General features: G+C 54.5%; 1 protein-coding gene across 4 annotated transcripts in view; it reads left to right on the top strand.

The window, feature by feature from the left end:
• Positions 1 to 5799: 5799 nt before the first annotated feature.
• Srebf1 (sterol regulatory element binding transcription factor 1) overlaps positions 5800 to 26319 on the top strand; it is a 21860-nt gene continuing 1340 nt past the window's right edge. Inside the window, exons 1-19 of one of the 4 annotated variants that reach the window (XM_029545707.1) lie at positions 16133 to 16206; positions 18258 to 18334; positions 19356 to 19775; positions 20014 to 20192; positions 20275 to 20412; positions 20501 to 20722; positions 21292 to 21403; positions 21921 to 22135; positions 22256 to 22451; positions 22545 to 22723; positions 22943 to 23204; positions 23285 to 23451; positions 23615 to 23783; positions 24280 to 24382; positions 24626 to 24735; positions 24819 to 24951; positions 25117 to 25282; positions 25734 to 25934; positions 26042 to 26153. In XM_029545707.1, the coding sequence (XP_029401567.1) occupies positions 19358 to 19775; positions 20014 to 20192; positions 20275 to 20412; positions 20501 to 20722; positions 21292 to 21403; positions 21921 to 22135; positions 22256 to 22451; positions 22545 to 22723; positions 22943 to 23204; positions 23285 to 23451; positions 23615 to 23783; positions 24280 to 24382; positions 24626 to 24735; positions 24819 to 24951; positions 25117 to 25282; positions 25734 to 25934; positions 26042 to 26153 (3082 nt within the window). In that variant the 5' untranslated portion in view covers positions 16133 to 16206; positions 18258 to 18334; positions 19356 to 19357. Of the gene's footprint in view, positions 5969 to 16073; positions 16207 to 18257; positions 18335 to 19355; positions 19776 to 20013; positions 20193 to 20274; positions 20413 to 20500; positions 20723 to 21291; positions 21404 to 21920; positions 22136 to 22255; positions 22452 to 22544; positions 22724 to 22942; positions 23205 to 23284; positions 23452 to 23614; positions 23784 to 24279; positions 24383 to 24625; positions 24736 to 24818; positions 24952 to 25116; positions 25283 to 25733; positions 25935 to 26041; positions 26154 to 26319 lie in introns of those variants that run through there. The other 3 variants (XM_021212564.1, XM_021212563.1, XM_021212565.2) reach the window with 3 other exon arrangements.

The following is a 26319-nucleotide window of genomic DNA, read 5'->3' as shown; positions in this document are numbered from 1 at the left end:
CCTTCCTGTGTTGTGTCTGATTGGCCTGACCATCCAAAAGGCCTAGAAGTTAGCCCACGTGACTCCTTTAAAAAAAATTATATTTTTTGAATTTTGCATTTATGTATGTTGTCTGAGTGTGGATATGTGCACTTCCTAGTTCAGGTGCCCACAGAGGCTAAGAGAAGGTGCTGGACTCCTGGAGCTGGAGTTGGAAGGTGGCTGTAAGCCTCTGTGTGGGCCCTGAGATCCTAACTTCAGCTCTCTGCAAAAAACAGTGTGTTCCTTAACCAGTGAGGCGTCTCTCCAGCTCCCACCTGCGTTTTACTTTTTTTTTTTTTTTTTTTTTTTTTTTTTTTTTTTTTTTTTTTTTTTACTTATTTATGTTTTGAGACAGGGTCTCAGGCTGGCCTCTAACCCAGAGATCCTCCAGCCTCTGCTTCCCAAGTGCTGGGATTAAAGGTGTGAGCCACAAGCACATCACCGCATGCCTCTAACAGGCCTTCCTGGAGGGAGCAACTGCAGGCTGCCCTCCTTAGTTCCCCGAGGAAACTCCTGCAGACCAGCAGACTTTGGGGAAGGGGCAGATGTACATCTGTGCCGGTTACCTAAGAGCCATAGGACTGGGCATGATGGACCTTCCCCTGACTCTGATATGGCAAGGCCACTCGCCCCGGCTCAGAGCAAGCAGGCCTGAGGTATCCAAACCCCTTCACCTGGGTTTCAAAAAAGTCTCAGAATCTTCTACAAAGCCACGCCAAGCGCCAAGCCTGCAAGCCTTGGCTCCTGGAGAGTTGGCCCCTCTCCCCAGCTTTGTGCTTTAAAATCTACAGTTCATACAACAGATACAGTTTACAAACTTTAAATGTACATTTGAATGGTTTCAATCAAGGGTTAGAGGGTTGGTTGTGTGACTATTACAATTTTAGAACCTCCTTGTCCCCCCAAAGCAACTCATCTCTGCCTCTCCCCACCTGTCTTCCTTCCTGTTGGGGCTCCTATGCTGTTCCAGGAGGCTGCCCTAAGGCACTATTCTGATATATTGTCCTCTAGGAACTGGCCTCAGTCAGCCCTGAGCAAAAGGACCAGCTGGGGAGACAAGAGTAGGTAGATCCAGGTGCCTGTGCCTATGTCTCCTTTAGCTCGAGGACTTGAAGCCCTTCAGACCCTTCACCCCTTGGATCTGAAGATGGCACTCAAGTGTAGTAAGTGTATCAAACTTGTATGTCCCTGGCTAACATCTGCCATTCTGTCACCGTGCTAGAAAAGTTAGGGCTGGGAAAATCCAGACTTGCTTTTGGACACAGAGATTAACGTAATGGTGGCTTAGACCCAGACACCAGTCTGCTGGATATGCAGCAGATGAAAGGCCCGGGAGGTATAGACTGACAGGAGTCCCTACAAGTTCTAACCCAGGCCAGGGTGTCTGCATTCAGCACCCTAAGACCCACTGTCACCCCAGGATTCAGGAACTGAGGCTCTGACTCTGACCAGGCGGAGTGAATCGCAAGCCCTCCACAGGGAAAAAGAAGAGTGTACCCCTACAGTAGAGGAGGCCCGCAACCGAGCACCTGCTGAGCACACAACAGGGACTGAGTACATCCTGTGCCCTAGCTCTGTGCTAGGGGCACTGTGGCGTTAAACAGTCCAGAACCCAGTCTCTACACCGTGAAGAGCAGGTGGGCCGAGCCTGCTCTGGCTCACGAGGCCCAAGTCCACATTCCCCCTTAGTGTTCCTTATGCCTGTGCCTGGCTAGTGCCTCTGCCCTTGGGGAACTCGAAGCCTTGTTCAGTTCCCAGAACTCCTGTGGCCTGCAGGGAGGAAGGCTCTGGCATTGCTAGGGTAGGCTGGCCAGACCAGGAGGGAGGGCAGGATGGTCATGCAGCTATGATCTGGCTGGCAATTCTCAGAGGAGGGACTTTGCAAACCCTGGTGGGCACTTGCCAAAGTGCAGTTTCCCAAGGGACTAATAGATGTTCCTGTAAAGTAGGGATCCTGTGAGAGGAAACAAATGTAAGGAACGTTGGAGAAAAGCCCTACTAGGGTCTTGTGGTTAGGATGGAGTCGGTGGCCTAAATGCCTCACTTAAAGGGTGTTGGTTGTAGCAGAAATTGGTTAATGAGTTGGGAGGAATGGGTCTCAGGAACAGCTGAATACAAGTGCCACCTATATATTAGGTTAGATGCTGGTTCTCTGTGTGTCTTGGCTCTGCTTCCTTGGGGTTGGCTCTGCTATAACAGACTAGACAGTGCCAGCAGCTCCAGGCCATAGCTCTTTTCAGTGGTTTACACAAAATACCAAGAACTCACCTTCAAACCCCTGACTGTTAGAGGAAGGTCTACAGCATGGGTTCATATAGCCCCAGGGGTACATAAGGACAGAGACAAACTTCTAGCTCTTCTTTTTTAACTGCTAGGCCTTGCTGCCTTCCCTCCTATGGCTGGGGCCCTATCCTGATGATGCCCCCACCCAGCAGTCTCCAAGGAAGCTCTTGTTGGGAAAGGAGCCTCACCATCTATTCACAGGAAAACTTGTCTTCTGAATCTTGGGCAGGAGTAGAACCAGAGACCTTAGGCAGCCATGATACCCAGGAAGTGCTGCGATGTTCAAGGAAGCTGTTAGTTGGTTCCTTCATGGCCTCTGGAAGGCTATGTTCGCGTCTCTAGGGCATGTCTTAAGCCTCCCAGTTAGTTCAGGTCTGAGTGGGGTGGAATGGGGCTTAGGTCCCAGGGGAGATGAGGATGGAGAAAGGAGCCCACACACTGGCTGGAAGGACAGCGAGTCGTCAGTCCGGTGTGGCCTGAAATCCAACATTCAGGTGAAACGGTGTGTATTTTAACCTGTCACGGTTCTTACAGCGGATCGTTTGGCTTGTTCCCTGTGCCCCCTCCACCCTTCCATTTTTGAGGCCTCACTGAATCCCTGAGCAGATACTGCAATCCTTTTCCCTTTTGCTTAACACTCTGATGAGAAATCCCAGTTGAAACTTAAGAGATGGGAGCTGCCAGGCTGTGTCAAACGCAGACCTCCTGCTCTATCCTTCTGGTGACTAGGAGTGTAGCGAGAGGGATGGCACTGTCCCTTTGCCAGAATTCAGAGCATCTGGTGGTCTGGGGGACATTTCACTTCTTCTCTGCTCAATGAGGTCAAAGTGAGTTGCAGTGGCTTGAGTGTCAGAAGACACAGGAGCTGGAAAGAACTCACTTAGCACATGGGCTTTCCTCCTCTGTTCATCCTATACTATTTTTCTATAAGGGCTCTTTACACCTCAAAAAAAAAAAAAAAAAAAGCAAAATTCTGGGAGATGGCGAATCAGCTCGCACCAGAAGTGGACTTTAATGAGACCAGCCCTCATCTAGGGCCAGCATTCTCAAGTCAGCAGCCCCTTGTATAAAGTGAGATCAGGAGACTTAAGCCCACCCAGGTGGCTCTGGGCTCTTAGCAGTCTCTTCCCACTGCCTGCTCCTCTCCTCCTTTGCCCAGGCAGGCCTAAGCTTAGTTCCTGCAGTCAGGAAAGATAACTGGGTCATGTAGAGTGGCAGCAGCCTCCAACCCAGCGCCTGCCATTCCATGCACCACCGAACTCCCAACACTGAGGGCACTGCTGAGCAGAGAGGTCCTGCTGCTTAAGGTTCAGTGTCTGCAGTGCTTAAAGGGTGGGTGTGGGGACCAACGGGGAAGTGCACGCTGGTCCCCTAGGTAGCGAAAGCCAGAGCAGGCACAGAAATCTGCACTTTAGAAGCCCTGCTTGCAGTCGAGCAGTCCCGCCAGACAGAGCGCATATCCTCGGGTCATACCGCCCCACCCCCGGGTCGAACAGGCGCTGGGCACGTGACCAAAGCCAGAGTCCCGCGAGCGCACGCTGACGCCGCGTCACCCCACTCGGGGCCCTGCACCCATTGGCTGCGTCGCCACGAACGGAGCCTGTCCTCTGGCACCGGGAGTCCGGGGTCGCCGCGCTGCCCACCCCGCACTGCGCACTGAGACTGTCCCCAATGCAAGACAACCTTGGGCAGCGCTGGAGAGTCCTAGGCAGGTCCCTTCGCCTCCGGCCTCAGTTGTCTCATCTGTAGAATGGGAAGGAAGCAGACGCCTTCCTAAGGCTTTTTGGAAAGACTGAACGAGTTAATACAATTAAAAAAAAAAAAAAGTATTTGGCATGTCACAAGCATGCCCCATGACTGCACAATGCTGAACCTGCTGACACAGGTAACTGTGGGTCAGGCTGAGACCCCGCCCTTCCCAGGCTCCCCAGACCAGCTTGTGTGCTGAGCACCTAAGAGCCCAGCAAGGCAGTCCAGAGAGCTTTGTTTGGAGGTCTGGTTGGAGCTCCAGAATGAGGCAGATCTGTTGCGATGACCCCAAACACCTTGCCCTTTCCTGCAGAGACAGCTCCAGTAAGCAGACTGGGGAAAACCAGTGATCTGGGCTACACAGGCTGGTGTCGTGCTGGTTCAGCTGACCTCAGAATTCTTCTGGCTGGGACAGGCTGTTTGCGTTTTCAGGAAACCCGGTGTCTTCTGATGGTGGGACATGGCAGGGTAACCCCAAAGCAAGGGCTCTGTGTGCGATGTATAGCCCCGGCAACTCCTGTGCACCCTATTCTGTGTAATTTTCTAGCAGCTACTCTGAGAAAGGAACAAAATGTGTCCTGGTGAAGCCCAGGCACACCCTCCTTGCCCCAAAGACAGCTAATGCTCCTGGTTGGGAGGTGAGAGCAGCCAGCAGCCTGTGTATCTGCAATGTGAGCAAGGCAGCTTCTGGGCGGCCTGGGACCCTGGCCCTCCCTGGTTAGTTTCTGCTGTTGCCTCCCCACTGCATCACCTGTGGGCCAGAATGGTCTATTCAATCCATGCTGAGGAACCTCTCCTCTCTCCCTTGCTTTACCTATTCCTAAGTCACAGGGCCCAGGGTTCACTTTTCAGTCTTCATTCAGGCACCTGGCCTGGCCCCAGGTCACAAATGACCCAGCAGCTGGGCTCAGGACCTCGGGGCCTCTTACATTTTTGAGACAGGGTTTCTCTGTGTAGCCCTGGCTGTCCTGAAACTCACTCTGTAGACCAGGCTGGCCTCGAACTCAGAAATTCACCTGCCTCTGCCTCCCAAGTGCTGGGATTAACAGCATGTGCCACCATGCCCAGCTCGCAGAATCCCTTCTTGACTTTGGGATTCACACTTTTCTTAGATCTTTTTGGAGACACAAGTCATTCTATAGGAGTCGTGCAAGCCCACTGGCCCTTCAGGCCCTCTCTGCCCCAATGGTAGGACTGATAGGATTAAGACAGGATCAGAAGTTCCAGCCACCCCCTCCTCCTGCAGGTTCTGCCTGGGAACTCTTCTCTGGAGGCCCACTTCTAGACTCCTAAGCTGCGAGGGTGGACAGGTCTTATGGGCCATGCTTCTCTAACCTCTCAGCTGGCTCATAGATAACTGAACCCTGGCTAAAGATGAGGAAAACAGAGGCACATAGTGGTCGGGCCACACCGCGGGCCTGTATCTGCTGTATTTCAGACTCAGGTCTGTCTGGTTCTAAAGAACAAGGCTAGGAAGTGAGTTTTCTGTTTTCTGCGCCCATCCTCACGCTGGGCCCGCCATCCCTGGCCCTTTAGTCTAACGATGTCTGGGCTGGGTCTAGTCCTGTGGCTTCCATTCGGCCCCTTGGCCTGGTATAGAAGAAGCCAAGGCCCAGTGCCTGGGCACCCTCAGGAGATTGCTAGAAACCAGGCTCAGGCAGGCAGTCTGAACCCGCTAGGCGAGCTGTCAGGATGCTGGCTGGTGGGCGGGACTTGGCGGGAAACCCCGCCCCTCCGCTCAGGTGGCTCCGCCCGCGGAACCCAGTTTCCGAGGAACTTTTCCTTAACGTGGGCCTCGTCCGAAGCCGGGTGGGCGCCGGCGCCATGGACGAGCTGCCCTTCGGTGAGGCGGCTCTGGAACAGGAACTGGCCGAGATGTGCGAACTGGACGCGGCGGTTTTGAACGACATCGAAGGTGCGTGTCCCGGGGCTCCGGCGCGGCCTGTGCAGGGTCGCACGTCCGGCGAAGGGCGCTCGGCCGGGAACTTCTGCGCGTGCGCACTGCGAGGTTTAGCGCCTGGGATCTAGGGTTGAGCTTTCGGGACCGCAGTGGACTAGGTTTCTAGACACGCTGAGTATCCACTGAACTTCAAGCCTGGTCCTGTGTACAGTTCACAGGCCGACCCGGGGTTTCTCATTTCTTGAGTGCACCAAAATCCCCAAGAAAGTCCACGAACGGATATTTGCATTTACCTTGGCTTGCAAGCATCTGGCTATTTTGGATAGAGGTCAGGGAGATCTCTTTGAGTGCACTAGGGCTAAGGAGCAGCCCCCCTCACCGGAAAGGAAAGATACTTTTTAGGCGGAGGGCAAGGAAGAGGCAAAGGCCCTTGAGGCGCGACCTGAGTTTGAGGAATTGGTGTGGGTCACGCTGGAAATCTGATAGAAGAGGTGCTTTCTAGAGGTGCTCTCTAGAATATTTTTCAAATTTTGTGATTCTGGGGCAGTAACTCGGATCCTAGGACATATTAACAGCTTTCTGCGCTGAGCCACACCCCATGCGACTTAGATCCTTTAAAACATCACTTGAACTCGCTCAGCATGATTCATCTCCAACTTCAACAACAACTACCGATTGGGCGGAGGGAAGGAGTGGGGCGGATCTGGAGAAGAAAAAAAACTCCATCAAATCTTCATTACTATAAGATAGGTGCCCATGTTAGGTGGACTGCTCAACGATCTCTGGTGGCTCTTAGCACTTTCAAAACATTGTATCTCTCTTGCGGGTTTAAGGCTGCTCCACATCCTCCTCCACCCCAGACAACCATGACTGTGTATTGTCTACAATGGGGCCAGTGAGATTACAGTAGATTGTGCCCCCGATGCTCTGTTGATAGACACTTAAGCTGTTTGTTATGCCCAACACAGCCCTGGACTGCTGTACCTACATCCTCATCAGAAACCCAAATGTACCATCAAAGCTAGTAGGCTTGGAGTTACTGCTAGTCACCTGCCGGGCAGTGGTGGTGCACGCCTTTAATCCTAGCAGAGGCAGGCAGATTTCTGAGTTCGAGGCCAGCCAGGGCTACACAGAGAAACCCTGTCTCGAAAAAACAAAACAAAACAGAACAAAACCTGCTAGTCACCTAAGAGGACTGAAAGCTTAGAGATCGCTTGGCTGACCTGAGACCCAGGCATGCTTAGGGGCAATGGGAGGAGGCGAGTACATACAGTGTTTGCATTGTTAGACGTTCCCTCTCAGTGTTTGGTGTCCATCCATCCCAGCCTGGATAGCCTACACTTAACCGACTACTTGGTGTTAGGTTGAGAATCGCAGTGAATCCTTCTGACAGCCCCAGCTAGAAGACTTAACTTTTTATCTTACAGGTAAGAGACCAAAAACAGAGGGTAAATGACATGTCCAAGTCTTGCAGCCACAGCAAGACAGAACTCAAACCCAGGCTGTTGGCTCAAGACCTTGGACCCCTGGCTCCCAAGGCTGGACAAAGAGGTCAGATTGAGGCAGGGGCTGGGGAGCCATATAGCTGTCCCCTTCAGGCCAGAGTGACATTGGTCATGAGACTGGAAAAGTGGCAAGGAGAGCCAGCCCCACTGGCCATCTCCAGCCTGCTTCTCTCCCCCTCTGTCGTATGACTCTTCTATGAGCTTGCCACCTTTCTATCTGAAGATGATGCCGTGCCCAGAGCATCAAGTCCTGATGCTGGCTGGGACCTTAGAGGAGCTCCAGAGGAGCTGTCTTCTCCTTGCTCCTGGTGTCCGGTCACTGGAGGCTGGCAAAGGAGCCTGTGATGGGGACCACTGTGCACTGAGGGCAGGGAAGGCGAATGGAGATAGTGGTGCTCTGAGACTGGCTGGTCACTCTAGGAGCCCTGGGAGCCCAAGGCCTGTAACAGCCTGCTCCCCAACAGTCTGTTGGCCCAAGATGTACGCATAGGACCGTCATGGTTTACTAGGAAGCTCTCCTGAGTTCCATTTCCCCTTCTCTGTCCTGGTCTTACACAGTATCTGTTTGTGTTCCAGTATTGTGTGACTCTCCCCAGGGAGAGGTGTCTACCAATCTGATAGGGCGCTGTTACAGAGTGAAGAAACAATTCCATTCAAGTTGAGCTTCATGAACCAGCGAATTTATTGGTGTCTTAATCAGTGTTCTGTTGCTGTGAAGAGACATCATGACTATAGCAACTCTTCTAAAGGAAAGCTTTTAACTGGGGCTGGCTTACAATTTCAGAGGTTTAGTCCATTGTCATCATGGCTGGAATGCATGGCAGCACACAGGCAGACATGGTGCTGGAGAAGTGGCTGAGAGTTCTACATCCAGATCTGTAGGCGGAGAAAGAGAGAGACACTGGGCTTGGCTCGAGCTTTTGAAACCCTAGGGCCCACTCCCAGTGACCCACACACTTCTTCCAACAAAGCCACACCCCCAGTCCCTCTCAAGTAGTGCCACCTCCCGGTGACCGAGCATTCAGTGGGGTGGTGCAGACTCCCAAACAGCTGTGTCACTGCCAGGTCCTAACGCCAGCATAGTGACAACCTTTGGAAAGTCGCATCTGTAGCCCTAGCCCCACACACCCACCCAGGAGTACACCTTCTGCCTCCTGTACACTCTGACCTCCCAAGATTCCACGCAGCGAGAGGACACAGAGGTTAGAATCTCTGGTCAAAGGTTCTGGAACCCTGCCCCTCCTGCCAAGAGAAGCCGTTGCTATCTTTATAGACCTACCTATTACTGCTTTTCAGCTTGCTTTGTTGCAGTCTGGGACAGCATTCTGTAGGGCACAAGCACTCCTTAGCAAACAGCACCTGAGTGAGAATTCCACTAATCCCCAGTGCTTCCAGAGTAAAGGACCCTTGTGTCAGCACGGCATTTAAGACCTTGCCACTGCCTTCAACAGTGTCCACCCACCGAACCCTCCTTGGGTATAGCCCAAGGTAGGTGTCAGTCAGGGTTGTCATCACCATAACCAAAGCAACTTAGAGAGCAAAGGGCTTCTTTGGCCTACATTTCTGCATTGTAGCTCATCACTGAAGGAAGTTAGGACAGGAACTCAAGCAGGGCAGGATTCTGGAGGCAGGAGCTGATGCAGAGGCCACAGAAGGGTGTTGCTTACTGGCATGCTTCCCCTGGCTTGCTCAGCCTNCTTTCTTATAGAACCCAGGACTGTCAGCCCAGGGATAGCACCACCCACAACAGGCTGGACCCTCCCTCACATCAATCACTAATTCAGCAAATGCTGTACAGGCTCACCTACAGCCCCATCTAAGGAGGCATTTTCTCAACTGAGGTTCCCTCCTCTCTGATGACTCTAGCTTGGGTCAAGTTGACATAAAACTAGACAGCACAGTCAAGTACCCCTTCTTGCTTGGTCCCCATGTCCAGAGCCCCTCAGGGATAAAGCCTGAGAGCACACTGAGAGACATGGGGTCTTCATGTCCAGCCTGCCTAATGGGCAGCAGAGAGCTCTCCGTTGCACTGTTGCTCTTAGGGAAATTACCTCACCCTCTCTGAAATACAGGCTTGAGGGTTCCCTTGGGATGTGGTGGGGTTAGGGGAAGAGGTAGCAGCTGTGTGATGCCTCTGAGGGGAGGGAGAAAGGTGCTAGGTGTGGGTCCAGGAGGCGGTGGCTGGACATCACCTCTTTCCTATATTAGGTAGCTGGACACAGCTTCCCGAATGACCTGGTCAGCTCCAAACAGGGGTCACTGACTGGTGGAAACTTAGGACCTAGCCTCTGCCTGATTGTGATTGGCCAAGGTTAGGCACTCTACTGGCTGGAGAGTGGCTTTCTCCTGTTGCCTACGTGCCTGAGGAGATAGATGCCGTTCAAATTCTGACTTTAAATAACTTTATTTTTCGATGCTAGGGATGGATCCCAGAGGTTCATACATCACTGAGCTGTGCCCAGCCTGATGTAGAATTCCAAGCTTGGAGACTGATTGGGCCATACAGCAAGTGAAACCCACAACCCAGTGTTTCACAAGGTGGGGCTCTCCCAGTTAGAGGAGCTCAGAGCCTGCCCTGGTGTCCAGCTAGGCCATCTGGGGCTTTGCGGGGTTGGAGTAGGGCTGAGGAGAATTTATGGCCTTGGAGAAATCTATTCTGACCATTGTCCCCTTACCAGACACTCTCCCTCCATCCCCAGCCACTTCCCGGGAAACCTTGCACCAGGTTGCCCAAACCAGGTTCCATCCCACAAGCTCCCTGCAGCTGGAAGGGAAACCCAAGAGTGGCCCAACCACTCTGGTATTTGGTTCTTATCACTGTAATAGATACAATACTAGAACTCATTCTTTGGATCACGTGGGGCCCAGCAGAGCTTGTCGGGGGCTCTCAGGCATTCTGACACAGTGCCTACAGGGTTATTCTCACATTGTTCAGAACGTGTAACCAGCAGCCGAACCTGTTGTGTTTTGCTCAGCCCGTGTTGGCAGTCCCTATCCAAGGAGCCTGTACAGGAAGTTTCCAGAATGTTCTAGGCTGTGGTTCCAAATCCTGAGTACTGTGTACTGTGTAATGGTTCTGTCCTTTTTACATGAGAGATGGGCCAGTAAGGGGCTCCCACCCTGCTTTGAAGAGCAAGGCCCATCCTTAGCATCACCTAAGGTTAGAAGAAACTTCAGCCATAGCCTCTGAATGGCCTCTGTCCTGGCCTCTCTCACCGTCCTTTTGTCATGTAAGCGCCATAGCCTTGGAGACTGTCCTCAGGAAGTGGTGGAGGAGCCAGATGATGTTGTGCCCACCTGAGGGAGGGCAGGACCAGAGTCTGCAGTTCCGTCTCCTTCTTAGGGCAGCTTCCTGCACAGGGAGGGACAGGGCAGCCTTGGACACATAGAGCAAGTCCCTTAAAGCTCCCAGGAGCGCACAGTTCTGGCCCCATCAAGCTGCTGTAAATACGTTAGTGAAGAAGTATGCTGGTGATGCTGGGGAAGTGGACCTTTACCTGACCAGAGTCGCCTGAGGTGCCGCAGGGCAGCACCACTTCCCTGCAGGCTAATGTAGCCCTGACGAGAGGATTCTGTGGACTTAAATGAAGAAAGGCACAGCATTTCAGTCGAGCTCCTGCACGGGACACATGGGCTGTTTTTGCCTCCAGAATGACCAACATGTCCTGGCCCCAGTTCAGGCAAACTTGGTGCAGTCTGTACTAACTAGGGTCTTATTCTATCAGGGCCACATGTCAGACCTATAGCTCTGGGGTAAGCTTAGGTGACCAGGACGTAAGTATCCTAAGAGACAGTGGAAATTGCCTGCATGGTGGCACACATCTGTCATCCTAGCACTCAGGAGGTAGAGGCAGGGGTCAAGAATTCAAAGTCGCCGGGCAGTGGTGGCACATGCCTTTAATCCCAGCACTCGGGAGGCAGAGGCAGGCAGATTTCTGAGTTCGAGGCCAGCCTGGTCTACAGAGTGAGTTCTAGGACAGCCAGGGCTACTCAGAGAAACCCTGTCTCGAAAAACCAAAAAAAAAAAAAAAAAAAAAGACCAGGTTTCAAAGGAAAACCAACAGGAGCCTGCTGAGGCTGCCCTACCCCAGGGAGAGCAGGGCCTGCAGTTTAGGCTTCTCCATGGACAATGACGCCCAGACAGTGGAGACAGTCTGGGTTAACAGCAGAGCAAGTTCGAGGAGAGAATGGGTGTTTTCCAAGTGGGCAGAATTGAGAGTGAGAAGGACGTTCCTGGCACCGTCAGCCCAGGGGATGGCAGGATGACAGGAATGCTGGGATACTTTCAGAAATCAGGCAGGGCAAGCGAGGCAGGGTGTGAATGTAAAGGCTAAAGACCAGCGGCAGGTGGTATGTGTGTGGCACCAAAGCGTGGCAACTACATGGCCCCATCACAAATCCCACTGAGTTCTTTTTGTGTGCATCTGTTTATGGCTATATACGTGTGTGGGTGTATAAACGTGTATATATGCAGATGTATAGGTTCTGAGGTAGATGTTTAGTGTCTTTGCTTCTCCACATAACTTAAATGTATATGTTAATTATATATTTATATATTTTGTTGTTGTTGTTTGGTTGGTTTGGTTTTGTTTGAGACAGGGTTTCTCTGTGTAGCCCTGGCTGTCCTAGAACTCACTCTGTAGACCAGGCTGGCCTGGAACTCAGAAATCTGTCTGCCTCTGCCTCCCAAGTGCTGGTAAAAAATATATTTTAAATATTTTTTTTTTTTTAATGACCAGGAGGTGGTGGCACACATCTTTAATACCAGTGCTTGGGATTAAAGGCCAGCCTGGTCCATAGAGCAAGTTCTGAAAATACAAAGCAACATACTTTTAGATCTCTTTTATTAGCTATGTATGTTTTGCCTGTATGTATGTGCACCATGTGTGCGCAGTGCCTCTTGAGGTCAGAAGAAGGAATCGGATGCCCTGGGACTGGAGTTAGGGGTGGTTGTGAGCCACCATGTGGTGCTGGGAACTGAATCCCGGTCCTCCGCCAGAACGAGTGCTCTTAACCTCTGAGCCATCTCTCCAGCCCTTCCACATAATTTTAAAAGCAGTTTTGTTTTTTTTTTTTTTTAAACTGAACTTGCAGCTCACAAATTGACTACAAAGGCTGTTTGGCCATCAAACAAGGAGTGCCCTTGTTTAGCTCCTCAGTCCTGGGATTGTAAGCATCAGCTGTCATACCTGGCTCCCCCCATCCCACCTCCCCCTGCTGTTTTAATTTATTTTTTGCTTTTTTCTTTTTCCATACCTGGCTTTTTGTAGGGGTTAAACTCAGGTCCCTCCCTCTGCCTGCACAGCAAGCACCCCACTAATGGAGCCGTCCTTCCAGCCCCTCTGCATACCGCTTGCTGTGTAAGTGATTGAGGCCCAGATGCCTTTGCCGAGGCCTGCCGCAGCACCCTGCGCCGTCTCTCTGCACATGCGAAGGTGATAAAGGCTGCTTGGCCCAGGGCTCACCTCAGGCCGTGACTGTCTAGGCACCGTGGGTCAGCAGAGCTGAGCCGGGGTCTCAGGTTCTTCCTGAGGCCACTGAGGGCTCTTGATCCTTCTCTGGACCTTGGTGTCCTCACTGGGAAGAGGTCCTGAGCGCAAGCGTGACTGTTTCATCAGCCTGCGTGTGGCCTATCCCCTTCCAGGAAGAACCACATTCTTTTAATGCCCTGGAGCAGGGCCTTTGAGTGCACAAAAGGCAGTCTATACCCCGTGCCCTGGCACCCATACGACAGCCAAGGACCAGAGCGCCTGCCAGGGACTTCTGAGGAGTAAGGGCCCTGGAGCAGCAGGGCAGGCTGCATACCTGGAAGAACAGTGAGCCCCAGCCCAGACCTCTAGCCTATGAGTCCCCAAGCAGGGGTCACTGTCCAGTGTCCTCTGCGGGAGGTGGTGCCATTTGTCTATGCAGCCTGCTCCCCTTCTCTTTCCTGCGCTCCTTCAGGGCATGGGATAGGTTGGAAATCCTGTAGGTGCACTGGGATCCCAGCATGCCCTGTCCTTACCCAAGCCACTGTTTCTGCCTCTGTTCTCACACCTAGCTCGTACACGCTCCTTCTTTGCCCTTGCCTTTTCTTCTGCCCAGAGAGGTTTTCCTTCCCCTGTGGCCCTATTTATTCAGACTACACTCAAGTGTCACCTCCCCAGGCAGCCCTGATACCCACCTGTCTTTGCTTGCCCAGCCTCTCACCTTCCCCACTTGTCTCACACCCCTCCCCCACAGCCACCCGAACATGGTGCAGCTGGTTCCTTGGTGGAGTGGAAGTATCCCCCAGGGGCTGGGTTTCCTGCTGTCTAAATGAACCCTGGCAAGTGACTTTAACCTAGCATGGTCCTTTGATACTGATGGGGAGGGGCAGCTGGGGCTTCGGGTTTCCTGTTGAAGCCAGATAGGATCAGGGCTTGAGAGGGGAGTAGAGGAGGGGAGGAGCTGACCCAGGAGGCTTGCGCCCGGGTCCCCTTTTGTCCTTTTGCTTCAGATCACTTATGGGAACTGGAAGGCTGTGCACTGTGGTGGGAAGTCAGTATTCAGCTGTGATGGCTGTAGCTTGGTTACCGTGGTGACCCTTTCCAGACTGCAGGACCTACCAGAGTCCTAGTCCTTCCTAGGGTGCAGCAAGGAACACTCACATTAGATGTGTAGTGTGCTGGCTGATGTCTCACCTCAGTTCTTGTGTGGTCCTGCTCATTCCCTTTAAAACCTGCCAGATAGATGCCCAGGGCTGACTTCAGTCCTACAGCTCAGGGTCTAGTTTGCAGTTCTAGCCAATTTCATTGACTGTTGAGAGGAAACACCTTTGCTGAATGAAACCTTTTTGAGTGGGTAGGTGCTTTATAAACTTGTTCTGGAATCACCACCTCTGGGGAGGGGTAGAATCTGGACCTGGGGGCATCGGGCTAGCTCCTGATGCATAGCTGGTAGTATTAAAAAAGAGAAAGGCCGCAGCACAGGGCCACCGATCCTTGGTAAGGCGTATTCTCAAGGCGCTTGCAAAGCTGGCTTTGAGTTCCTGTTTCCCCTCAAGTCTTCCCCCTGGGCCACCAGCATCTACAGACATGGGCTAACGACCCGGCTCAGAAGGTTGTGAGCGGGGAAGTCAGGCAGAGTAGGGGTCGGGGTCGGACACACATGCTGCTAGGCGTCAGGCCTGCCCCTGGTCCAGTGCTTGACCAAGGCTGTTGAACTCACAAGCGGGCCCACATGCTTGGGTCACACTTGTCCAGTGTCCAGATATGGACAGGGGTGGGGAGGCGTGACACCGCCTGTATGGAGTGTTTGTTCAGTGAGCCTTCCTGCCTGCAAGTCTTTCTGTATTCGGGACTCAGAAATCAGAAGGACCAGAGTAGGGTCAGCATTGGGGAGCCTCATGTCTGGACTCCAGCCCTAAGTGTCTTCTAGGGTCAGGACTCTTCCCTGCCTTCAGTTGGGTGAAGTCAGAGGCTTTCCCAGGGGCTGTGCATGGTTTGTTTGGGGAGTCACGAGCACTTGCAGGCTGGACAGAATGGTGTCAAAAAAGACGTTTCCTTTGGAACCTCCTGTGAGGATGTGAAAGGACCTACCTAGAAAGGGGGTCAGGGGGATGTCAGGAACACGTACGTGTCTGTTTCCCAGCCAAGACTCTGAAAAGAGAGATGGGCCACAAGCCCCTGACACACATAAGGCAACTTGGTCTGCCAACTAGGCTGCCAGACCTTGGTGGGCCACTGCCACAGAAGCTAGGTTGCTGGCCATCGCTGCGTGGTGATGGTGATGGTGATGGCGGGGGGGGGGTATGTGTGTGCACGTGCGCGAGTATGCACGGGTATGGAAGAGCTTTCACCTTTGCCAGCAAGGGACAGGGACAGACTTGGCATACCCTTAATATCCACTGCCTTTCCCTTCTGTCCCAGAGGCTGGTTCCTGTCGGGCCTTCACAGAGTGCTATAGGAGAATCGAGTCAGGCTTCACTTGTTGACTGCTGGGGGCCGTGATACCTTGAGGGAAGACACTGACCCAGCCTAGGGGCATCAGAGCTGAGACCAGGATATGCGGGGCGTGTGATTTGAGGAAGGATTTCCCTAGCTCACTCCTGAAGGCAGTTTCATGAGTGATCTAGAACTGCACCATCAGCTCCCCTCCTTGAAACAAGTGTTCTCATCCTGGGGCGCTCTGCTAGCTAGATGTCCCTGCACCACCAGCTGCCACTATCTAAAGGCAGCTATTGGCCGTCCTCAGACTGTAGGCATATCATCTCTTGCTGCTGCCATTCAATGCGAAGGGCCAGGAGTGGGTAAACTGAGGCGAAAATGGTCCAGGCTAGTTCTGGGTGTGTGCGAAAGAACCAGCGGTGGGAACACAGAGCTTCCGGGATCAGAGCCAGACGCTGTCCGGATTCCGGACCCAGGCTCTTCTCGGGGATGGTTGCCTGTGCGGCAGGGGCTGGGACGACAGTGACCGCCAGTAACCCCAGCGCGCGCTGGCGCAGATGCGGTTAAAAGCGGACGCCCGCTAGTAACCCCGGCCCCATTCAGAGCACCGGGAGAAACCCGAGCTGCCGCCGTCGGGGGTGGGCGGGGCCCTAATGGGGCGCGGCGCGGCTGCTGATTGGCCATGTGCGCTCACCCGAGGGGCGGGATACCGAGGCGCTCGGCGGGCTTTAAAGCCTCGCGGGGCCTGACAGGTGAAATCGGCGCGGAAGCTGTCGGGGTAGCGTCTGCACGCCCTAGGGGCGGGGCGCGGACTACGGAGCAATGGATTGCACATTTGAAGGTACTTTGGGGAGGACCCTGCACTCTATTACTTTGCCAGGGTCTCTGCAGCGGATCGCAGTACGGTGTTCTAACAGAGAATGCAGGACGGCCCTTCCCCACCTTGGGCTGGAAATTGATGGGTCTATTTAGTTAAGTTATCCTGCTTAGGGACTGACACCTTGCAACTTGCAACTTAGACAACTTTCTCCACATCCTCTGCTTTTCCTCTGGGCAGGGTCTGGAGAAAGAAACAAGAAGGCCACTGTCCTGTCTATCCTGGAGTCTGACCCATTTGGGGACCCTAAATTGGGCATTTTGGACCCTCCAGCAGAAGGCAGGCTTTCCAGCCTATCTGTTTTTCTTTCTTGACCCTAGTTTCCCCATTTGGCAAATGGCTAATGGTGAGTGGGCATGAGAGATGGAAGGTCCTATGATTAAAAGTACTGTTTATGACCTGCATACATCTGGAGAGTCTGCGGGCATCCACAAGACGGAGCCTGCCACCCTGTTTGTTCTGTTCGCAGCCATAGGGCAGTCCCTCCCCTGCAGTGATGCGCCACTTGCCCAAACATCCGTCAATGGGCAGCACTGATACCCTGCTCTGGTGGGCAAAGCCTCACGCAGGGGTGTCGAACAAATGGTTTAGTTTTAATCCTCTCTTTTTTGCAGAGGAGGAAACTGAGGCCCAGGGAGAGGAGGCAGGTGGCCTCCAGTGCAAGTGGTGGTGTGGAGGGTGTGTGTGTGTGAGAGCACTGTGGGCCCCCTGGTGTTATGCTCACTGTATGCTATAGAGCCCTTTGACCCAAAAGGTGGCCTCCATGAGTAGGTGAGAGGGCCCTGGACTGAGTCAGCCAGGCTGCTGACTGCCAGCTGGGGTAGAGGGCCTGGAGCTGGGATGGCGCCAGGGAGGACGGTTCAGTCCCTGTGAGGAGGAAGGAGCCAGGATAAGAGCTTTTCCAGAGGGGACACCAAAGCCAGAATGACCAGACCCGGGGCCTTGGCTCCATGCCTAGAACACATAGACACATGGGTTGGCTACTTGGCCAGCTGCTGGTTCTGCTCCAAGCCTGGGTGTGTGCTCTGCTGAGGAGTGGGTTAGCGATGGCGGCTTTGCCCCTGGCTTTTTGGTGGAACAAGAAAAGGTGCCGCAACAGTAGCTCAGCCTGTTTGTAGACCTGGGTATGAAGTCTGTTGTGTGCTATCTGTGTGCCTGTGGCCCTCACCACCAGTGTCCTTTCGTGCCTCCAGAGCAGGCGAGTGCGCCTGGGTTGAGACGGTGGTCTGAGTAGGGGTACTGGCTAGCTCTCATAACACTGTCAGGGAGATTTGGACTCAGTGAGACTAGGCCATCTCGGTCACTTCACTTGTACAACAGGGAATCTGTTTGGCCTAAGCGGGCTCAGTCTGTATGGTGGCCTCAGAGTGGGCTTGCTGCTTGGCCAGACCCGATCTGCTGGCATGGACCTTACTCACTTTTTGAGTCTGTCCAGGATGGATAAGGACCCTTGCCTGCCGTGGATGTCTGCCATGTCTGCAGAACGACCCTGTCTCTCCGTAGCTCCCTCTTCCCTTGTAACCGAGTGGGTGGGTGACATCACTGGAACCCAGCGAGTCTCCGAGTTTCTGTTGAGTTCTGTGTACAGGGGAGCCTGTACACACACCCCTAAAGGCAGAGTCCCGGAGTGTCCGTGGGCACAGATGCTGCTCCAGTGTAAAGGCTCCTTTGTTCTGTGTCCCCTCTGCCCTACTGCCTGTTAGGACCTGTTCCTCTACTGAGAACTGGACCTCCTGAGTGTGTGAGGCATGCCCTTGTTTTACAGATTGAGAAATGGAGGCTCAACTGGGGCAGAGCAGGGCTGTCCATGTCGTAGATGGAGCATGTGTTCTTTTAACAAGCCATCCGGGCGGAGAGGGAACAGCAAGGGTGGGAGAGGTGTCTCGGATGGCCTCCTGCCTTTGAGCAAGCGCTCGGAGTTCACCACGCAGTGCAGAGGGTACCTGCATGGTTGTAGGGCTGAGCAGCGGACACCTCAGGACGGTGGAGTTAAAGGTTCCCTCTGTCCATGGCAGGATCCAGCCCAGGAATGGAGGTTGCTCATTTGGTAAAGACCTGAATTTGACCCCTAAAATCCAAGTAAAAATTCCAGGTGTGTTGGGACTCACTTATAGTGCATGCATTTCCCCAGGTTGTCCGTCAGTCTCCAGGGTCTTGAGGGGGTGGGTTGGGGAAGTACTGCATACGTATGGACACGTGTGTTCACATTAAACAAACGGGACAGGCCAAGGTAGAGTTCAGTGGTGGGGTATGTGCTTATCATGTGCAATTCTCTGCTCCACTCTGGCTCACACAAAAAACACCAACCCACGGAAATAAAACACACTAAGAGAGGGGCCATTCAGCGTTCTCAGGGAAGCTCCTGGGTCTCAGGTGGGATTTGAATTTTCATTCCTTGTGAGGGAAGGTCCAATCAGACTGCTCAGCTGGACGCTTATTCTTCTTTTGTTTTGTTTTTGTTTGTTTTTTTTTTTTTGAAAGGGTCTCACTCTGTAGCCCTGGCTGTCCTGGAACTCACTGTATAGACCAGACTGGCCTTGAACTTACAGAGATCCACTTGCCTCTGCCTCCCAAGTACTGGGATTAAAGTTGTGCATCACCAGCCATCTGGCTGGACTTGGATTCTTGGGGATAGTCTCCCTGGTAGCCGAGACCGCAGCATTGCTAGGCATGGCATAGCATAGCATGGCATAGCATAGCATAGCATAGCATAGCATAGTATAGCATAGCATAGCATAGCATAGCAAGGTTTTTGTCTGTTCTGTTCTTTGAGTCCAAGCCTTGAGGAGAAGGGGGCCCAGGAAGACCGCCTCGCCTGGTGTAGGCACCTGGTACATGCTGAGTAGTGAATGAGTGAACACACAAATGTGGCCCTGCTGAGTGCTATGCTGGGGATGTTAGGAGATGTTGGTGAGAGGCAAGAGTGTTGAAGAAGGCAGCTTCAGCCAGCCACAGCATGAAGCGCAGGCTAGAGATGAGTATGTCAGGATCCCAGCAGGACAGGCCTTTCTGGGTGTGCCCAGGACTGTCACCTGCACACATCAGGAGCGGCTGTGTCTGGAGCTGGCCTCCGTACCCTGCTGTCACTCACTCACCGTCCTCTCCTTCCCCAGACATGCTCCAGCTCATCAACAACCAAGACAGTGACTTCCCTGGCCTGTTTGACGCCCCCTATGCTGGGGGTGAGACAGGAGACACGGGCCCCAGCAGCCCTGCTGCCAACTCTCCTGAGAGCTTCCCTTCTGCTTCTCTGGGCTCCTCTCTGGAAGCCTTCCTGGGAGGACCAAAGGTGACACCTGCACCCGTGTCCCCTCCACCATCGGCACCCGCTGCTTTAAAGATGTACCCGTCCGTGCCCCCCTTCTCCCCTGGGCCTGGGATCAAAGAGGAGCCAGTACCACTCACCATCCTGCAGCCCCCAGCGCCACAGCCATCACCGGGGACCCTCCTGCCTCCGAGCTTCCCCGCACCACCCGTGCAGCTCAGCTCTGCTTCTGTGCTGGGGTACACGAGTCTGCCTTCAGGCTTCTCAGGTGAGTGAGTGATGGAGGAGGCAGAAGAGTGGCCGCTGTGTTCTTACAGAGGAATTCCCGGCTTCAGAAGTCAGGTGGTCATCCTGCAACCTGAGATGCCCTTTGGTTCTGGGCCTGGTGCACCCCCCCAACCCCCCAGTTGTACAGCTGGAAGGTGACATGCTCAGGGTCTGTCCTGCTATGAAGTAAAGGTAGGCAAGGCAGCCTGTGCCAGCAACCTTAAACTTTGTTTCTGCAGGGACCCTTCCTGGAAACACTCAGCAGACACCATCTAGCCTGCCACTGGCCCCTGCACCAGGAGTCTCGCCCACCCCCGCCTTGCACACCCAGGTCCAAAGCTTGGCCTCCCAGCAGCCACTGCCAGCCTCAGCGGCCCCTAGAACAAACACTGTGACCTCACAGGTCCAGCAGGTCCCAGTGAGTGGGTCTGACCAGGAAGTGGGGGTGGGGATGCCTGGCTTGGATGCTGCCCGCTTATGGCTGGGCCCCTCCCACTCAGGTTGTATTGCAGCCACACTTCATCAAGGCAGACTCACTGCTGTTGACAGCTGTGAAGACAGATGCAGGAGCCACCGTGAAGACTGCAGGCATCAGCACCCTGGCTCCTGGCACAGCCGTGCAGGCAGGTCCCCTGCAGGTAGATGGCTCAGGCACAAGGGAGACCATGGGGGGTGGGGGGCTGCACATGTGTCTGTCCACCTGTTGAGATGCATCTGACCCCGCAGACCCTGGTGAGTGGAGGGACCATCTTGGCCACAGTACCACTGGTTGTGGACACAGACAAACTGCCCATCCATCGACTCGCAGCTGGCAGCAAGGCCCTAGGCTCAGCTCAGAGCCGTGGTGAGAAGCGCACAGCCCACAATGCCATTGAGAAGCGCTACCGGTCCTCTATCAATGACAAGATTGTGGAGCTCAAGGACCTGGTGGTGGGCACTGAGGCAAAGGTACGGCCAAAGGCCTGCGAGACTCAAGCCAGGGTGACGAGGGAAGAAATGGGGTGCATCAGCCAGCAGGAGATGGGATTAGGTCAGTCCTCGTCACAGTCTTATGCCAACTTGTATGGGTCTGGGCAGTCCCGTTTCCGGGGTTAGATTTTATCAAGGGCGGATAAAGAAAGAGCTGGTCTATGCATTGAGGATGTCTCGGTGGTGAAGCACAAAAGTGGGAATTGAATAGGATAAAAAAAAAATGTCAGTGTGCCAGTGGCTCCCGTGTGCAGGGAAGAAACTAGGGACAGTGAAAGTTGTGGGTGTGAGCTGGGTGGTCAGGGAAGGTCTCACTGTAGAGAGCTAAGGGTGCAGGGGAATGTGAGGTGGGAGATACCGTTGTGAGTATTCACAGGGTGACTTTTATCTCTGCCCTGCGGAGTGGGTACTGTCAGGAGACAGCAGCATAGTTGTGGGCAGAAGGAACCGTCCAGAGGCCCCGAGGCAGCTGAGACGCAGAGCAGCTCTCCCTACTCTCATACCTGTGGTCAGTCCCACTTGGCTGAGCCCTCTCCCTCTCCTCACAGCTGAATAAATCTGCTGTCTTGCGCAAGGCCATCGACTACATCCGCTTCTTACAGCACAGCAACCAGAAACTCAAGCAGGAGAACCTGACCCTACGAAGTGCACACAAAAGCAGTGAGTCCCAGCTTCCCCTCCCCCGCTGGCCTGGTCACTGATCCATTGCCGTGAAGGCACTGTGACTAAGGCAAGGTTTATTAAAGGCTTACGGTTTCAGGGGTGAACCCATGACCACGGTGGTGGCGGCAGGCAGACGGATTTGGCGCTGGAGCAGTAGCAGAGAGCTCACATTGAGACAGCCACAAGGCCAAGGGAAAGAGCTAGCTGAGAATAGTGTGGGGTTTTGAAACTTCAAAGCCCACCACAGTGACACACCTCCCCCAGCAAGGCCACGCCTCCCAATCCTTCCCAAACAGGGATGGGGACAGGAATGGAGACCAAGCAGTAAAACATGATCCTCTGCGAGCCATTCTCATTCAGATCACCACCCTGATACTGGCTTCTCTATCCCTGCCCAGCCTGGCCTCTGGCTCTCACCCTCCCTTGGCTCCTGTTTTGAGCACAACAGAACCATCCAGGTCTTGGCGCTTGGCAGCCAGGCCTCTCTCACCAGCCCCGTTCTCTCTACCTGCAGAATCCCTGAAGGACCTGGTGTCGGCTTGTGGTGGCGGAGGAAGCACAGATGTGTCTATGGAGGGCATGAAACCTGAAGTGGTGGAGACACTGACCCCTCCACCCTCAGATGCCGGCTCACCCTCCCAGAGTAGCCCCTTGTCCTTTGGCAGCAGAGGTAGCAGCAGTGGTGGCAGTGACTCTGAGCCCGAGAGTCCAGCCTTTGAGGATAGCCAGGTTGGACTCTGCAACGTGGCCCCTTCCCTCTCCCAGCAGCCCTGCAGTCTCCTCTGCCTTTTAGCCCTTGCCTTTGGGGCTAGCTGAGCTGTGTGCCTTACCTCCCGTGCTTCCCGCCAGGTCAAAGCCCAGCGGCTGCCTTCACATAGCCGAGGCATGCTGGACCGCTCCCGCCTGGCCCTATGTGTACTGGCCTTTCTGTGTCTGACCTGCAACCCTTTGGCCTCACTTTTTGGCTGGGGCATCCTCGCTTCCTCTGATGCTACGGGTACGCACCGTAGTTCTGGGCGCAGCATGCTGGAGGCAGAGAGCAGAGGTGAGTCAGATCAGCCCGGGTAGTGTCGGCAGAGACCTGTGGGACTTTGGATTTCCTGAGAACTGGGTTCTCAGACCTTTTCTTTGCCTGTAGATGGCTCTAATTGGACCCAGTGGCTGCTGCCACCCCTAGTCTGGCTGGCCAATGGACTACTAGTGCTGGCCTGCTTGGCTCTTCTCTTTGTCTACGGGGAACCTGTGACTAGGCCACACTCTGGCCCGGCTGTACACTTCTGGAGACATCGCAAACAAGCTGACCTGGATTTGGCCCGGGTAAGGGGCTGGCCCTGAGGAGGAGTGGTGGGGAGAAGGAGCAGGGTGGGGACCCCAGGCCCGGAAGGTGCTGGGTGCCTCTGCTCACTTCATTTTCCCCACACCTCCCTTTATTTTGTCCAGTCTGTCCCATCCCCCGCCTTCAGAGCTCCTGACTCTAGGGGCCCAGACAAGGGGGTACCCTGCTGCCATTTTTCTTACTGAGAATCTTCTCTCCAGGGAGATTTCGCCCAGGCTGCTCAACAGCTGTGGCTGGCCCTGCAAGCGCTGGGCCGGCCCCTGCCCACCTCAAACCTGGATCTAGCCTGCAGCCTGCTTTGGAACCTCATCCGTCACCTGCTCCAGCGTCTCTGGGTGGGCCGCTGGCTGGCAGGCCAGGCCGGGGGCCTGCAGAGGGACCGTGAGCTGAGGAAGGACGCCCGTGCCAGTGCCCGGGATGCGGCTGTCGTCTACCATAAGCTGCACCAGCTGCATGCCATGGGTACGGCTGGCTGGGAGCTGGGCTCCGAGGGTCCCCACCACGCCATCACCTCCTGTCCTCATGCCTCACCCACTTTGCAGGCAGGTACACGGGAGGACATCTTGCCGCTTCTAACCTGGCACTAAGTGCCCTCAACCTGGCTGAGTGCGCAGGAGATGCTATATCCATGGCAACACTGGCAGAGATCTATGTGGCAGCGGCCCTGAGGGTCAAAACCAGCCTCCCAAGAGCCTTGCACTTCTTGACAGTGAGTAGGCTGATGGGGACAGGGCTGGGGGCGCCTCTTTACAACTCTCAACCCGTCACTTCCAGGGCAAGGGGCTAAACAGGATGTAGGCCCTGGTAGGGTCCAACTCAGAGCTGGGTTTGAGCTCAGAGCCAGTGTGACGGTCCTGTTCCTTCCCCTACAGCGTTTCTTCCTGAGCAGTGCCCGCCAGGCCTGCCTAGCACAGAGCGGCTCGGTGCCTCTTGCCATGCAGTGGCTCTGCCATCCTGTAGGTCACCGTTTCTTCGTGGATGGGGACTGGGCTGTGCACGGTGCTCCCCCAGAGAGCCTGTACAGCGTGGCTGGAAACCCAGGTGCTCTCTCGTTCTGTTCTTTTCCTGCCTCATCCCTGTCCCTACGTCACATTACACTGTCCCCTCCTCTCTGAATGCCCTCACCCACCAGCTTGTATTGCCCTGTGGGTTGGGGCTTGGGCCACAGCTGGGGCTGTGAGGTGGCTTGCTGGGCTTTGCCAAGGCTCTTCAGAAGCAGGAAGCAGTATGGGTCAGCAGACAATGGGGGATGTGAGAGGTGACTCTAGGGGACACCATTGTTGTCCCTGAGCAGAGTCAGGCCCATGGATATGTGACTAAATAGGCTCTCCTTTCTATTGTGTGTAGCTTGTGTACAGCCTACCCCCTTTCCTCCCCTGTCAAGCTTATGAGGGCAGGAACCCATCACTGTGCCTGCTAGGGTTTAGAACTAGGAAGTGGCTCTGGGTTGGGGCCCCAGCGTATGAAGGCATTGGTGTGAGAGGGGACTGTAGAGAGGAGGGTGCCTAACCTCTGCCCCGCTCACACCTTCTTACAGTGGATCCGCTGGCCCAGGTGACCCGGCTATTCCGTGAACATCTCCTGGAGCGAGCATTGAACTGTATTGCTCAGCCCAGCCCAGGGGCAGCTGACGGAGACAGGTGAGTTTGTCTGTGTCACTCCCAGGCAAGACCTACAACTTAAGGGCATCTGGCAAAGCCTTGTCCAACCTCTTGAGTAGCCAGACTCTGTTCTCAGAGTCTCTCTGGGTCTCGCAGCCAGACAGGTGGTATTTTGTAGAATCATAGAATCAGACTATGCTCAGTTGGACGGTTGATGAGAGCCATCGTCACCCAGAACCCGAGACGGCTGCTATGTGTCCTGACAGCTCTCTCCTGCCTCAGGGAGTTCTCAGATGCCCTTGGATATCTGCAGTTGCTAAATAGCTGTTCTGATGCTGCCGGGGCTCCTGCGTGCAGTTTCTCTGTCAGCTCCAGCATGACTGCCACCACTGGTGAGCTCCAGACCCCCGTCCTGACTCCTGCCAGACCCAGATACAGTGTGGCTGAGCGTCAGGCACCTTTCCCTCTTCTGTAGGCACAGACCCAGTGGCCAAGTGGTGGGCCTCACTGACAGCTGTGGTGATCCACTGGCTGAGGCGGGATGAAGAGGCAGCTGAACGCTTGTACCCACTGGTAGAGCATATCCCCCAGGTGCTGCAGGACACTGAGTGAGTCCCCAGCCAGGACCCTCCCACCCAGCTTCGGGCCCACAGTACTTGGCTTAAATCCAGGAGGACAGTGCTGTCCTCCCCAGGAGTCTAGAACCGTGGCGGGAGATCTCAGGGAGGGCTGTAGTCTGGTCTAACTTCCTATGTCTGCCATGGCCCCAACAGGAGACCCCTGCCCAGGGCAGCTCTGTACTCCTTCAAGGCTGCCCGGGCTCTGCTGGACCACAGAAAGGTGGAATCCAGCCCAGCCAGTCTGGCCATCTGTGAGAAGGCCAGTGGGTACCTTCGGGACAGCTTAGCCTCTACATCAACTGGCAGTTCCATTGACAAGGTGAGGGGTAGGGTGGGTTCCTGTCTAGGCCAGGGTCATAGCTATCCATTCCCAGGTTCTTGGAGTTAGAACAAAACAATGCTAAATGGACTCACCTCAGTTTCTGACGAAGGCTTAAGTCTTGGGGAGAGTGGTCTCACTGTTTTGCCACCACCAGGAAGAAGGGTGTGGAGAGCAGACTGGCAGGGCTCCTGTTGGGAGCCATTGTTGGGAAGACTGCAGGCTTGTAGCATGAGGCCTAGAGAAAGCGGCCCTGTGACACAGTGCATGTGTGAGGTAGATGCAGTGCTTCAGCGGTGCAACCTGGAGTCAGGCCCTGGCGCTGTGGACCTCCTGCTCTTACCAAAGCTCGAGCCTCTGGGGAGCGAGCCTTGAGACAGGGTGGCCCTCAGCTAGGCAAAGGTTGATTTTCATAGGGAAACTCCTCCCTCTGCCCTGCCTGCCATCCCAGGCCATGCAGCTGCTCCTGTGTGATCTGCTTCTTGTGGCCCGCACCAGTCTGTGGCAGCGGCGGCAGTCACCGGCTTCAGCCCAGGTAGCTCGCGGTACCGGCAATGGACCCCAGGCCTCTGCTCTGGAGCTGCGCGGTTTCCAACACGACCTGAGCAGCCTGCGGCGGCTGGCGCAGAGCTTCCGGCCTGCTATGAGGAGGGTGAGTATTGCTGTTCCCACACTGAGGGGCCTGAGGGGTAGGAAGCTGGGGGTGGGGTGGGGTGGGAAGAGTCTATCTGAAACCAGCGACTACTCCTTGCCTCTCAGGTATTCCTACATGAGGCCACAGCTCGCCTGATGGCAGGAGCAAGTCCTGCCCGGACACACCAGCTCCTGGACCGCAGTCTGAGGAGGAGGGCAGGTTCCAGTGGCAAAGGAGGTGAGGAGGTGACTTACAGGGCTGGTGAGGGTCAGGGGCCATCTTGGTCTAGTATGAAGCATACTGAGAGCTAAACTACAGAAATCAGCTGGGATGACAAATTTGTGTGTGGGGTGGGGGGTTGAGACAGGGTTTCTCTGTGTAGCCCTGGCTGTCCTGGAACTCA

The sequence above is a fragment of the Mus pahari genome, chromosome 14 (assembly GCF_900095145.1).
Source record: "Mus pahari chromosome 14, PAHARI_EIJ_v1.1, whole genome shotgun sequence".
In the NCBI taxonomy this organism is placed as follows: Eukaryota; Metazoa; Chordata; class Mammalia; order Rodentia; family Muridae; genus Mus; species Mus pahari.
This window is presented reverse-complemented; position numbering and strand designations above follow the sequence as displayed.